At 36.6% G+C, this 13561-nt stretch overlaps 1 protein-coding gene across 10 annotated transcripts in view; it reads right to left on the minus strand.

The window, feature by feature from the left end:
* DGKH (diacylglycerol kinase eta) overlaps nt 1–13561 on the minus strand; it is a 226951-nt gene that overhangs the window by 12909 nt on the left and 200481 nt on the right. For 7 of the 10 annotated variants that reach the window (XM_078147618.1, XM_078147617.1, XM_020977010.2 and 4 more), the window contains 5 exons: nt 13002–13107; nt 10445–10537; nt 7161–7280; nt 6679–6784; nt 5121–5251 (listed from right to left, as the gene is read on the minus strand). In XM_078147618.1, the coding sequence (XP_078003744.1) occupies nt 5121–5251; nt 6679–6784; nt 7161–7280; nt 10445–10537; nt 13002–13107 (556 nt within the window). The remainder of the gene's footprint in view (nt 1–5120; nt 5252–6678; nt 6785–7160; nt 7281–10444; nt 10538–13001; nt 13108–13561) is intronic. The other 3 variants (XM_020977016.2, XM_020977013.2, XM_020977012.2) reach the window with 1 other exon arrangement.

Below are 13561 nucleotides of genomic sequence, written 5' to 3' on the forward strand. Positions count from 1 at the left end.
TTTCAAGCTTGAGATCAATTACAGATCAGTTCCTATAAAACTTTTTTAGTATGTAATTGACCCATCAAAAAAATTTTTAAATGTTTGCTTTGCAACTCTCCATATATATGTTATTTTCTTTAGAGGTAGCACATAGCATTAACTAATAGAGAGAGTACTAGACTTAGAAAACATTGGGTTCAGATCCTACAGCTAAGTGGCTTCAGAAAAGCCATCTCATTTCTCAGTGTCTAAGCTAACTCTCTCGAACTTAATCTACTCAGGCAGCTTGGTGGGGGAAGCTACCACATCAGAAGCTCCCCATATTGATGAAATCACACGTTTTCTTTTTCATAATATGGATACTTTTTACACTGTGTGTGTTAATCCTCTTATAAAGTATTATGTGGTAGCTGAGTTTTCTCAGTAATAGTTGTACAGACTGATTACTGAATTTCCTTTGCTATAGCTGGAGTCCATTATAATTTGACCTTCTCTCAGTGGACCGGTTGAACTATGTAGACTGCTTATCAAACGTCTCACATTTTCCTCAGCTCTGGACCATGGCTTCCTTATTCCTTATTCATTTCACCAGAGGTATGTTGTTAAGGCAAGACAAGAACTGCAGGTCCAGTACCATTGCCTCCCTCTTTGTTCAAATGGTCTCACTTGTGGAATCATTCTTGTTGATAGCAGTAACTATCAATACTGTGACAAGTGCATGAGGCAGAGAGGTAGATTTTGCTTACAGTGCTTGCCAGATTTTTATATCCTCCAATGAGAAAAATCCCAGAGCACAAATGTTTATATCAAGCCCAGAAAAAGTCAATGAAATTCCACTTAACACTTAGTTATCTTTCATTTAACACTCATTATACTATTGACAGCTACCCAGAAAGTACAATTTGATAGTCACTATTTACCTGCCTTATCACTATTATACCTAGAGAATAATACTTCTAATGCTTTAATTAGTTTGATTAATTACACTCTAGAAGACTGTGAACCTTACAATTTTTCTCTTCCTTAAGATCAGCTTATCATCTTTAAGAAGGAAATAAAATGTTAGTATGATTTTAACAGACATGTATTAGCTACTGCTCAGCACTTTATTTCCAAGAACTCTTAAACTGACTTTCTGTTAGAAATAAAACAAAAATCTTTCAAAGGTTCTCTTGGACTAAGGGACTGACTGTCCTTGGGATCCTCAGGTTACATTTAGACCACATATTTTCCTACCATTCAGTTCCCAAATCTAATAGGAACCTAAGCACTTAAGGAGTATAAATGATACCTAATCTCCACTAGACAGTGCCAAATGAATCTCAAAATAGATGGCTTCAAAAACATTTCTCAGCACTGTATCATTTAAGACAGGATTATTTGAAGCATTTCCTATTCTTGTGAACTGAGCTTATGGAAACCATTATAGCTAAAACTGATTTATACTTCTCTCTCTGAGACTTACACAAGGATACACTATTATGTTACTGTCACAGGGTTACTATGAGGATCAAATAACATCATATACGTAAAGCGTTGTATAAATGTTAGATATTATTATCATCCTCTTAGAAACTGAAAACATGCATACAGATGCTAAAATGACAATGCTTTTTGAAAATTTTACTGTATTTAAAGAGCCTTTCTAACAAGTATAACTAGAATCACTGATTTTTGAAAGTTGGAAAGGATTTAGATGGCATCTAGTCCATCTCCTTAAATTTATGGATAAAGCAACTGTGGCTGAGAAAGCTTATATGCCCATAGTCATGTAGTAGCAGAGCTGAGGCTAGAATTCAGTTCTCCTTATTCTCAGGCCTAGTCTTTTCCATTCTTCCTTGCTGTCTTCCAAATGAACACTTTTTTTCCTCACTTACTTTCCCCTTTCTCCCTTAATTTCGAAAAGGAAATATAGTTTTGCTTTTCCCCTTTCCAGCCAACAGGTATTAGCAAGAACAGACAAAATCTCTAAAGCACTCATTCCCATAGTAATTTGGACCCCTCTGCATTTTGCTGTCATGTCTCTTTCTTGTTCTCCTCCTACTTGTCTGACCTCTCCTTGGTCTCCTTTGCTGGATTTTTAAATCTTGCCCATTAACTGCTGGTATACCACCAAAGTACTCTCCACAGTCCCTTTCTCTTCTCTCTACGCTGTCACTTGGTAATATTATTAGTTCAGTTATCACCACTACCCGGATGACTCCCAGATTGATCAATCAACCTAATATATACATAGACATTCACATACATTTATACATATATACATGCATGCACATATAATCTATACCTACAACCATGCATACAGGTCCATATTACCAGCTGCCTATTAGACATTTAAAACTGGATGTTCCATAAGCATCTCAAACAACACATCAACAATGCAGAGAGGCGGTGCAGTAGATGGGATAGAGTGCTGGACCTGGAGTCAGAAAGAACTAAGTTTAAATCTGGTCTCAAACATTTACTAGCTGTGTGACCCCTCACAAGTTACTTAACCTCTTTTATATAGCTACCAATGTGATTTTCTTAAAGTGAAGGTGAGACCATTTCAGCCCTCCTACTCAATAAACTCCCTATCGCATCCAGGATCTAACATTAACTCTTTCGTTAGGCATTTAAGGACCTTAGCAACCTTTCCTTTCATACTTTCCTGATGTCTTGCACGATGCCCCCCTCTACGAACTCCACAATTTAGCCATGCTGACCTACTTGCCATAGTCCTCACACACAATGCTGCATCTTCCATCTCCCTGCCTTTCCACTAGCTGTCCCCCACATCTAGCCTCATCTCCCTTCGCACCTTGCCTCCTTAGAACCCCCGAATTTCTTCAAGCCCCTGCTCAAACACCACCTTTTGCCAGACACTTTTCCTGGTTTCCTCCTATGTTAGAGATGTTAGTTCCTATCAAAAGTTACCTTTCATCTACTCTGTATGTATCATGTATGTACCTATTTATATACATTGTTTCTCTCATTCAGTTTTAAGCACCTTGAGGACAAGGGTCATTTCTATTTTCCTTTTATCTTCCACAGCATTTAGCAGGGTGTCTGGTGTGCAGTAGGTGCTTAATAAATGCTTGTGCAGTGATTGATTATTGGACATAAATATATTGATGGAATCCTTAAATTCTGGTCCCAAAATTCTGGGCATCTGGGATATCTCCAGAATGAAGGAAAAATGCTATATCAAAATAAATAAAAATAAGTTCATTTTCATAACAAATAATTACCATGCACATCATTCTAACAAATGATTTCCTATATTTTGTGGGAAAATAATTAACAATATAGAAATGTCCTCGGGGACCCTTACATAAACTCTGGAACTTCCGTGATAGTACAGAAAAAGAAAGATATACAGAAAAAGATATCCCTATCCTCATACTATCTCACATAATACATTGAATTTTTTTCATATATGAGGGAGAGAGCTACATGAAAGTCTGGCAGAACACAATGATTTTCTAAGAACTAGATGAGAACAATCAAAGAGGTATTAAGTATGCTTAACTAGCCCCTTTTGTTGAAAGTAAATGTAAAAATTCCTAGCCCTTGTTCACACCTCTGGCCATCATTAACAATTCTTCCAAGACTCAGGTCTAGAGGGTACAATCATTGCCTATGGCCACACCAACAAGCCAGGAAGGGGTAATCAATCTGAAGCAGCAGGTTTTGCTGTTGGCAGAACAATATTCATTTAATTCTTTGCATTATTATTGTACTTTAGAATTAAATTATCCAGGCAAAAAGAAAATTCTATATAAAACTTTTAAAGTCTAACTTCCTTTCACAGTGAAAAGACAAATTTAGCAATCCCAGGAAATGATGAGGATCTATATTTCCTTTTTGAACACTTTTACTAGAGCATTTGTCAGGTTCTCCTAATATCTGTATAAACAAAGGTATCACTCCATTATCAAGATACAGTGAAGGCAGAGTTGTGATTTCATCATGCAGTTGATTTTAAGATGCATTGCATCTAAAGGTACTGACCATTTGTAATTCTTAATGCCAATATAAGCAATGTATACTGTTACAATATGCAAGGAGACTTTTTTCTTACTTGTCTATCACTTAAGCTAGCAAAAATAATGGCTAATTATCATTAGATCACTTGTAATGAGAAATGTAACCTTATACTCACCCTTATACTCACTAGTTGTGGGCAAATCATTTAAACTGCTATACAAATATGAGCTTTTAAGAATCATTAGCAATGATAAGGTTACTGGACCTTATTTTCCTCCATCTGTAAAGCAAAAATAATGCTTTTCCTACCTACTTCTAAGAGTTATGATAATCAAATGAGATGATGTATGTAAAGTTTACTGCAAAACTCAGTGTCACGTGAATGTAAGAATAAGAAAAAAACAACTTAAATTTTTAGACACTTTCTTCTCTCACAAATCTAGAATAATTAGGATGTTTCTAATGCTAATTCTCAGTTAAATAGTGTTTGTCTGTAAACTGAAGTATAACTATTATCTATCCCTATCACTTTTGACAACTTAGTTCCATGTTGTTTTCTTTAAAAAGAATCATAATTTTGATTTAGTTTGTTAAAGAAAAAATGACTTTGTAAGTAATTAACTGATAAGAAATTTGAATTTATTGATATTCTATTAACATGATTCAACAAAATATCAGCTTTTGCTCTCAGATAAATAAGATCTGTATGTGGCTATTGTTCTAACTCTTACCCATTAAGTCCTTATGTACACTTACTAAAATGCTTAATGACTATGAGCAAAATTTCATCTCCTGACCTTATATAAGAAGACTTTAAGATCTTTCACCAGCAGCTGTCACCTTCCAAACTGATCCCCATGCAATAAGCTCAAGCAGGTAAGAGTGCAGTCATAGGTGCTGCTGTTGCTGAGGGAAATGATTATGTTCACTGAGCCTCAGCTACATTATCATTCTGTGTGAAGCATTTGATAAGAACATATTGCTGATATCCTCAGCTTCAAGTACAGTGCAACTCAGAAAGAGCTCAGGCCACAGGAAGGTGTGGATTAGTTTATTGCATATTCACACAAGGTAAGCCAAGCTACAAGCACATAACAAAAGGCAAACAGAAGAAGAAGTTAAGGTTTAAGAAAAATCTTAAGAGCAGAAAAGTAGCACAAAGGAAATACCTTAAGATCTCGCCTTTCCAGGTGCAAAAGCTCAGCCCCTCGGATGTCATGGCGGATGAAGATTTCTGTGTACTCTCCCAAATTGAGCTGATCCAGCCAAGCAGCAACTTCATCTGTGCCCCACTTTTGAACTACCAAAGTTAAGAGCAAAACCCCCTTAATTTCTACATGCTCAATGCATCACAAGCAAAGGATGGCAAAAGAGAGAGGAGAACAGAGTAGAACTGCAAGAGCTAGCCAAGGAAAAGGGTAAAGGTATCATCTCCACAAAACTGGACAATTTCCTGGGTTTTGTTTTTTCCATGCAGGTTACAGATTAGCAGTAAATATGAGAAAATATCTATCCAAAGACAGGGTTCATTGCCTGGCAGCCGTGCTTTCAGCTTTAGTCCAATTTCCTCATTAACACTGCCCAAACTACAGGAGATGTATCAAAACTTTACTTTTTTACCATTAGGATCAGTGATACAAGGGCCAAATGAGTACTGATTACTTCTTAATGACCATTTATAAGCTCCATTATCAGTAGAAACGAGCTATAAGTTCTAATTAGAATATAAAATCTGATATGGGGGTTTCAATTTTACAGAAACTTTGTTGTGATTATACTCTTGTTGAATTCAAATCTCTTCCACCTACTGATTTCTCTAATATCCCTAATTAAAGCAGCCAATACTCTGTTAAATCAATTTAACAGGCCATTTAAAAGCTTTGTCAGCACTACACTCTGAGGTTAGTCGTGTTATATTATTGTTTAGTACAGGATGATCATTCTCTTGTATATTTTATTAAACATTGGTTAGCTTCAGATTAACCTACTCATGTGCCATGTTGTGGTTTTTTTTTAATTAGTTCTTAGACAACTGTTTTATAAACCTCATCATTAAGACTTTATGAGCTTTTTTGAGTAAGAGGCTAATTCAAATAGGTAATGAATTTGTTTGGTTGTAAAAAGGCAGCTACTACCAGAAAGGTCAGCTCTTATTTGTAGTTTAGGCATATAATGTCATTAGGTTCAATCTCCAGGGCTGAATGAAAGGAAAACTGGAAAGAGAACAGCAAAGAGATTGTTTAATCTTTACTTTACAAACACAGGTGCTACTGTAGATTGCCATCAGAGACAGCGTTTGTGTGTGTGTGTGTGTGTGTGTGTGTTGGGATGGGGAAACAGCAGAGTAAGATTCTACACTTGAGAGGAAAAAGAATGTATGGCTATTAGGGAAAAATATTTAGTAGGTTAAAGGAGCGGATGAAAGCTGCTATATACTCCATTAAAGGACTCTAGAGTGTGTGTCTAGACTTCCCTTTGAAGTGGAAAGACAAGTCACATACCTGTATCTTAGATTGCTGTTTCGGAGGATAAAGAACCATCCAAATACAAATACACTAACATCCACCAAGCAAAGTACAGGGCAAAAAAGTGGTTACCTTATTTCCTTATATAGCTGATAAATGTGGATGCCCAGTGAATCCTTTCTACATATTTTAAGTGCAACATTATTTTCATCAGATCTGTTACAATGAGAATGTGCTTTTGCTTGTCACATGGAGCACCTACCAGGCAATGGGCTCGCCTTCAGCTTCTGGACTTTCTCCTTCTTAAATTTGGGCACAATGCGAAACACGGTGCTTTTGTTTCTTTTTGTATAATCCAAAGGAGGATCCTGTTTGAAACAGATTTTAAAATGAGCCACTTCTATGATATTTTAGGAAGAGAATCTCACTGATAAAAAAAAAAAGACAATCCTTAGATATTTCCTGTGTCAATATTATGAAATGAGGGTAACTTTAAGAAATGTTCATTATCCAGTGATTGATTTAAAACATGTTTACATTCCTTGGCTATCTCTGTTTATACAAGGACTTTTTAATTCTTGTGCAGAAACAGGGCAGCTGGAAGTCAAAATTCATAAGTTTGCTCTGGTCTATGGAATAAAAAAAAACAAGATTATTCTTAACTGTTTTTTCTGTTTTATATCTTTCTTATTTTTAACGTGAAAAGAACAAATTTCATATGGAAATGAATCAAACTTCACAAACCTCATCATCATTTGAATGTAGGACGCAATAAAGCCATGGAATCTCCGCTAACTTCTGCAATTCCACCTCCACACCATGTAAAGCATTGGACACCAGTTCTTCATGCGGAGATTCCAACTGCTATTTACCAGAGGATTAAAAATATTCCTTTATCAACCTCAGAAGAAATACTTTGAAAATAACTTTGTGCAACTTTTATTAATCTAGTTAGCAACCAAAAAAAATGTTCTTTTCTAACTCACCCTATGAAACATAATAACCTTTCCACCCTTGCTCTAATCCTTGCTTGCCAATGATACCATCAGCAGCTGGTGTACCATTAGAAACCTCACAGGATAAATGTGCTGCTTTTTGACATTTCTATTCATGTGGATTGTTATTGGGTTATTTTCTTTATCTAGGAATTACTCTTCCTCAGACTGGCTAGACTATGGAAAATAAACATAATTCTCAAATAAGCAGCATAAAGGTCATCATGGTTACAGAAAATAATGATCAAGGACTTGCCTTAATGAGAACTGCTTGGCACAGATACCTTCTGGCAGGCTTAATAGAGCAAGTGTAAGAAAAATAAGCATAAGACTCAAAAATGTCTGGAGCAAAATTAGGGAGACTAAGGTGAAACAGATAAGGTGATATATAACTAGTCAAGTGATAGATTAAAATGAGCAAAAGAAGTACATCTGGATTCTATAAAAAATAGACAACCACCTTTTAATCATTGCTATTCCCAAGGCTCTTGGATTTAGAGTCCTAGACTACTTCCAAAATGGTTTAAAGGGAGATGGTAGTGTTTTGGATTGTCTGGAATATATTGACTCCTGTATCTCCCTCAGAGTGCCTTTTTTCAGCTAGCCTGGCTTGTCTGCCCCATGAGTGATAGTTGGTTGGTAGTTGGGGGGGGGAATAATTGGCCCCTTCTTCACAGGAACTGATTCCACAAATGATACTGATGAAGACTGGACTAGAAACTAGACCAGTGAGTGGATAAAGGGGCATGCCTGGAATCAGGAAAACTTCTGCTGCTCCTGACCCATACCATATGACCATGGGCAAATCATTTAATCTCTCAGGGAAATCTTTTAAAAGTATGAAGTTCTGTATGAGTTGCTAACTTGTAATAGTGACAAGAATTTCCACATTGAGAGTTCCCTAAACAAATGAAATCACTGGTCTGGACCAAAAAAAAAAAAAAAAAAAACCCCAAGCTAAACCAAAACAAAACTCAACCATACCCCTCCCCACCAAATGAACAAAACATTGTACATGCCAAGATGAAATGAGAGACAATCTCTGCTTTCAGCCTAATTGGGGGCAGGGGATAGTACTTGAATAAAACAACTTAATCATCATCTTTTGCCTGTGATACAGGCAAGTCACATTATATCAGTCAAGAACAGGTTTTCCTGAATTCCAAGTTTTCCTGATTCCAAGGCTTGCCCCTGCCCCTGTATCCACTATTCACTTTCTGCCTTGCACTTGACACATTACTAAATAAATGTTTGCTGAATTATCACAATAGGATTGGGATGAGGGATTGGTCATTTTGGACTAATTACACCAGTAAAACTGACAATGCATGGAGCTGATAACCATTACCATTGAATTACCCATGAGGCAGCATGAACCTCAACCCCAGGGTACTCACCATAATAAACTGTTTTAATACACTAAGTTTTCAGAAACATGAACTACTCGAGGATCTATACCTATCATAAGTCCTCTAGATTAGGAGAATAAAAGTACAGAAAAAGCAATGTTTTCTAGTACACTTAGCCTGCTGGAAAGTTTTAGAAACTGCTAGTTCTAATATCTCCCCCATACAAATCTTCATTCTAGTAACTGGGACCAAAGCCACATTTGACTGAAGTTGCAAGAAGTCACTGCCAGTCATTGCTAAGAAAGGATGATAAGGCTTCACAGCTGAGAATGAGCAAATGCCAGGTGGCACAGAATTCCATTTTGTCACTGCCAGTCATGTTTACCAAGAACAGGGCTGTTCCAGCTTCTGCAGTATGGTGGCTTTGGAGCCCTGCACAGTGATTCCAAAAGGAAATGCCTGTGCACACATATCTACACCAGGGCAAAGGAATGAGAAAGAAATGCCATCCTATCATGAGGACTGGCCCCAGGTTAGTTGGTTTCCTCTTACCTTAGCACTTATGTTCCTTACAGAACTCATCTTCCTTGCTTCCTTCCCTGTCCCCCTCACTTCCTTCTTTCCTTTTTCCTTCTTTCCTTCTATCATCTCTATCTATCCATCATCTATGTAGCTATGTATCAATCTAAATATCTGTACATGCAAGTGTAAGAACATGTGTCCTTGAGTGCATGTGTGTGTGTGTCTTGCTTATGTGTACTTCTATCCCCAGCATCTAGCACAATGTCTTACATTCAGTAATCATTTATCTATCTCTTATCTATTTCTAGCTATCTATGATATATATCTGTAGTTAATTGTTAGTTATACTCATTCAATAAATATTTATTAAGCACCTACTATTTGTACTATACTGTACTGTGCTCAGCTGCTAAGTAAGATAAGGGATTGTGATTCATGGACTGTTGGTTCTACACTGGACCTTACTGACATCCCCAGGAACAAATCCTAGGATTGAGGTTCTTAACCTAGAGTCCATGAACCTGTTTAAAAAAAATTTTGTAATTGCATTTCAATATAATTGGTTTCCTTTGTAAGCCTACATATTTTAAAACATTATTCTGAGGAGGAGACCATAGGCTTCAACAGACTGCCAAAGGGGTCCATGACAAAAAAAAAAAGCTTAACAAGAACCCCTGTCTTAGGAAAATGAGACCGCATCTCCAAAAAAATTCAACACTCCAAGGTTCTTTTGGCACTATGCTTAGTCTAACGAATAACCTGTGCTTGAATATTTTACCTCTGGCCAAGACCAACCGTGTTTGGTTGCCCCTTCTGGGCAAATAGAGATTATGTCATTTATGTGTTTACTGTTAATTCAGTGAACAGTAACTTGGTCTTCTGGGCAAAGTGTTTCTGGGGAAACACTGTCAGGAGAAGGCTTATGTATTCTCAGGGAACACCCTGCAATTCAATCTACGATATCGTCAGGGCACAGCCTCTGGTGCAGATTTTTCTTGTTTTTTGCATAAGAATGATTTTCATTTACTAGAAGAAAGAACTTAGAAAAAGAGACAGGAAACACTTAAACCTCAAAAGCAAAGGTTCATCAGTGAATCTGAGGCCTTCAAGTGAATCCCTTCATCAATGCCCTAATATCAAACACTTCTTTCCCTCTCCTTACCAAAGGAACTCTCCCAATCAGTAAAGACTCCGTTTCATTATTTAATGCCTTCACATTGACAGCTATTTCAATGGCAGTGTCTCTGGTAAGGCTCTGGAAAAGAAGAAAGTCACAGAGATAAGTGGTACTGAATTAAATTGTGATTCAATCATCAGTAATCAGCAAAATATTGAGATTCTTAGCTAAATTGGCCTTATAATTTTCCAAAGCCATTTGAAGTACCAGGATTCTTTAGAATTTGCAAATCTGTCTCATCACATTTGCCTCTTTCTTCTCTATCTTATATCCATGGGTTACCTCCAGTAAATGTACTCAGTTCCCCACTTCTGAAAACACATTCTCTTGAAACCAAAAACCAATAAAAGGAAAGATAGAGTTAACTAAATTCTCAGTATTCTATCACCTGATTCTTATTCAGGTTTCTTCTAGGCCCTGAACATGGGGCCAAAATCTTGTTTTCAAGTCTTATTTAAGTAACTTATTTAAAAGCATGGCAGAATGAATAGAAGGCTGGCCTAGGAATCAAGAAAACCCAGGTTCAACTCCTGCCTTTGATACATACTTGCTGTATGACAGTAGGTAAGTCACATAACCTCTGAGTGTTCCAGATAACTCTCTAAGATGAGTTACTTATATCACTCAAATCATGGGTAAAAGAAAAAAAGAAAGATAAGTAACTTCAATTGCAGAAAATAATAAAAATAACAATAAAAAGCCTGATATTTACATAATTCTTTAAGGTTTGCAATGCACTTAAAATAATGCAGTGCAATGAATTATTTCATTTAACCTCGCAGTAACTCTGTCAGGTAGGTACTACAACCATTATGAGGAGATGAGGAAACTGAGGCTCAGAAAGTTAAATGACTTGGCTGAAGTCCCATAGCTTATTGGCAGGGGAGGGGGGGCCTGGGAGGGGGGAGCCTAACGATTGGGAAAGGGGAAGGCACTGAGATTCAGTCACTAAGAACCTATGAAATAAGAATTTGGGTAGCAACAAAATATGCATTAATGTAGATAGTGCCATGCTGAGGCTAATAAGACAGAGCTGTGTTGAGCTTGAAGGTTAAAAAGAATTGTTAACCTTAAAAGTGTTAAGGATCTTGTGTTAAATTTCACCTGTACCATGGGGGGCAGGGGGAGGGGGTTGTTTCCCAATAGAGAAATGGAATCATTCAGACATCTAGACAAAAGAGAGACCTACAAGGAAGAAATGGTTACTTCAGAGACCATAGACAAGACCTAGACAACTGAAGAAGGAAACAGGTCAATCTGGGGAAAAAAAAAAAAAAAAAAAAAAATCACCCAAGTGCTGAGTCAGCACTTGCCAGGCTGAATTCAGTGCTGACAGCGATGTACAAGCACACTTATGTTGTTGTCCTGGTAATGAAAGCCAGTCATGAACCAGTCCTATCTGAGCCATGCCAACTATGATAAACAATAAGGGTAAAATTTCTTGGAGGGTGGAATTAGTGAAGTTTGGGGAGAGATGAAGGATGATGATGATGCGTAGAAGTGTCATGGGTAGGTCAGGGAAAGAGAAAAGGTTAAAACAAATATATGCATTATAGTCTTGTAGGGAGAGGATTCAGGATATATATACACACAAGTATGTATGTGTGAATATGTATATATACACACATATACATATATATATACATACACATGAGTGTTTTCTCATAGCTATGCTTGCTAATAAAGTTCTCAGGTAAGATCTAGGTTCCTTTACTTTACTTCCTTTACTTGGGGCCATGGCAAAGGGGAAGGAGAAAGTCAACACAGCTAGTAAAGTGGGATTTGAACCCAGGCCTTCCAGATTCTAAAGAGCACTCTGTCCAGTATGACAAAAGAATGGAATCTTCTTATGATTTATTTTTATAATTCATTCAGAATAGTATCATCTTTCTAGAGGAGTTACATTTTAACAAACAAAAGCATTTTATCCATTTGGACAAAAGGCTATATATTTTGAAATTATAAAAAGTAACTATTTTAAACTTAATTTTAAAAATTAAACAAGAATACTTTCAGCCTACATCTTTGAGAAGTCCTTGATTCAAATGCTTAGGAGATAAAACCTGGGATGTTATTCATGTGGAATCATAGGGAAAAAAGGGAAGTATGGGAAAAAAAGTAGAGAAAATTTCTGGAGGGAGAGAAGAAAGGAAGGAATAGGAAGGAGGGAAATATGTGAAAGGTCACATTTAAAGGGTGAGCTATCAGAGAAGGAAATGGCAAAGCACTCTAGTATCTTTGCCAAGAAAACCCCAAATGGGGTCATCATGAGTTGGACGTGACTGAAACGACTGAACAACAACAAAATTATAGAGCTATACCAAAAATGGAATAGAAAGTATAATGGAAGGAAAGAAAATGGGCCAAAAATGAAGCCAAATACATCAATGCAAATCACACATTTCCCTCAAGATCCTGGCCATTCTTAAGCATGTTTTATTCTTTAGCTGTCAATAATGACCCTAACATGCTGGAAAACACAGTGAATTGAAATCTAGATAAAAGATTAGGTTTTATTTAACCATAAGAACTAGTTCCTTACCTCAGGAAACCTTGGGTTGGCTTTATTCAGGGCATGGGAACATGCATTCACAGCATGAGCTAATTCTTGCTCCAAAAGACTGTGAACTTTTGCTGCTTCACAGATTCTATAAACAAAGCAGAATTTTAGCAGCCTGCCTTTTAGAGGATCATTACTATGGAGTTTTTGTGGGATCAGGATGGGGAGACACATGAAAGTGTGGAAAATAGTAAAGTATTTAAACAAATTAAGCAAAACAATTTACTTTTAAGTCAAAATGCATCCATTATGAAAAAAATATACCTGTTTAAGCACCATGGGTTTAGCTCAAATTCTATTACAATAAGCAACTTCATAACAAAAAATATTTATACAAAAAATGTCAAGGCTTAATCAATGACTTACTTTTTCAACAATTATTTGATATAACATAAATTCATTAACTCTTTCTTTATCTTACCCCACTGGAGAAACAGTTGTACCATAAAACCTTAAGTGTTAAAACTTTATTTTCACCATTTTTGGTGAAAACATTTCTAAAATAAATGTGGACAACAATAATTTGGTTGCAAAAAGTAGGT

The sequence above is a fragment of the Phascolarctos cinereus genome, unplaced genomic scaffold (genome assembly GCF_003287225.1).
Source record: "Phascolarctos cinereus isolate Bilbo 61053 unplaced genomic scaffold, phaCin_HiC Scaffold_7;HRSCAF=346, whole genome shotgun sequence".
In the NCBI taxonomy this organism is placed as follows: domain Eukaryota; kingdom Metazoa; phylum Chordata; class Mammalia; order Diprotodontia; family Phascolarctidae; genus Phascolarctos; species Phascolarctos cinereus.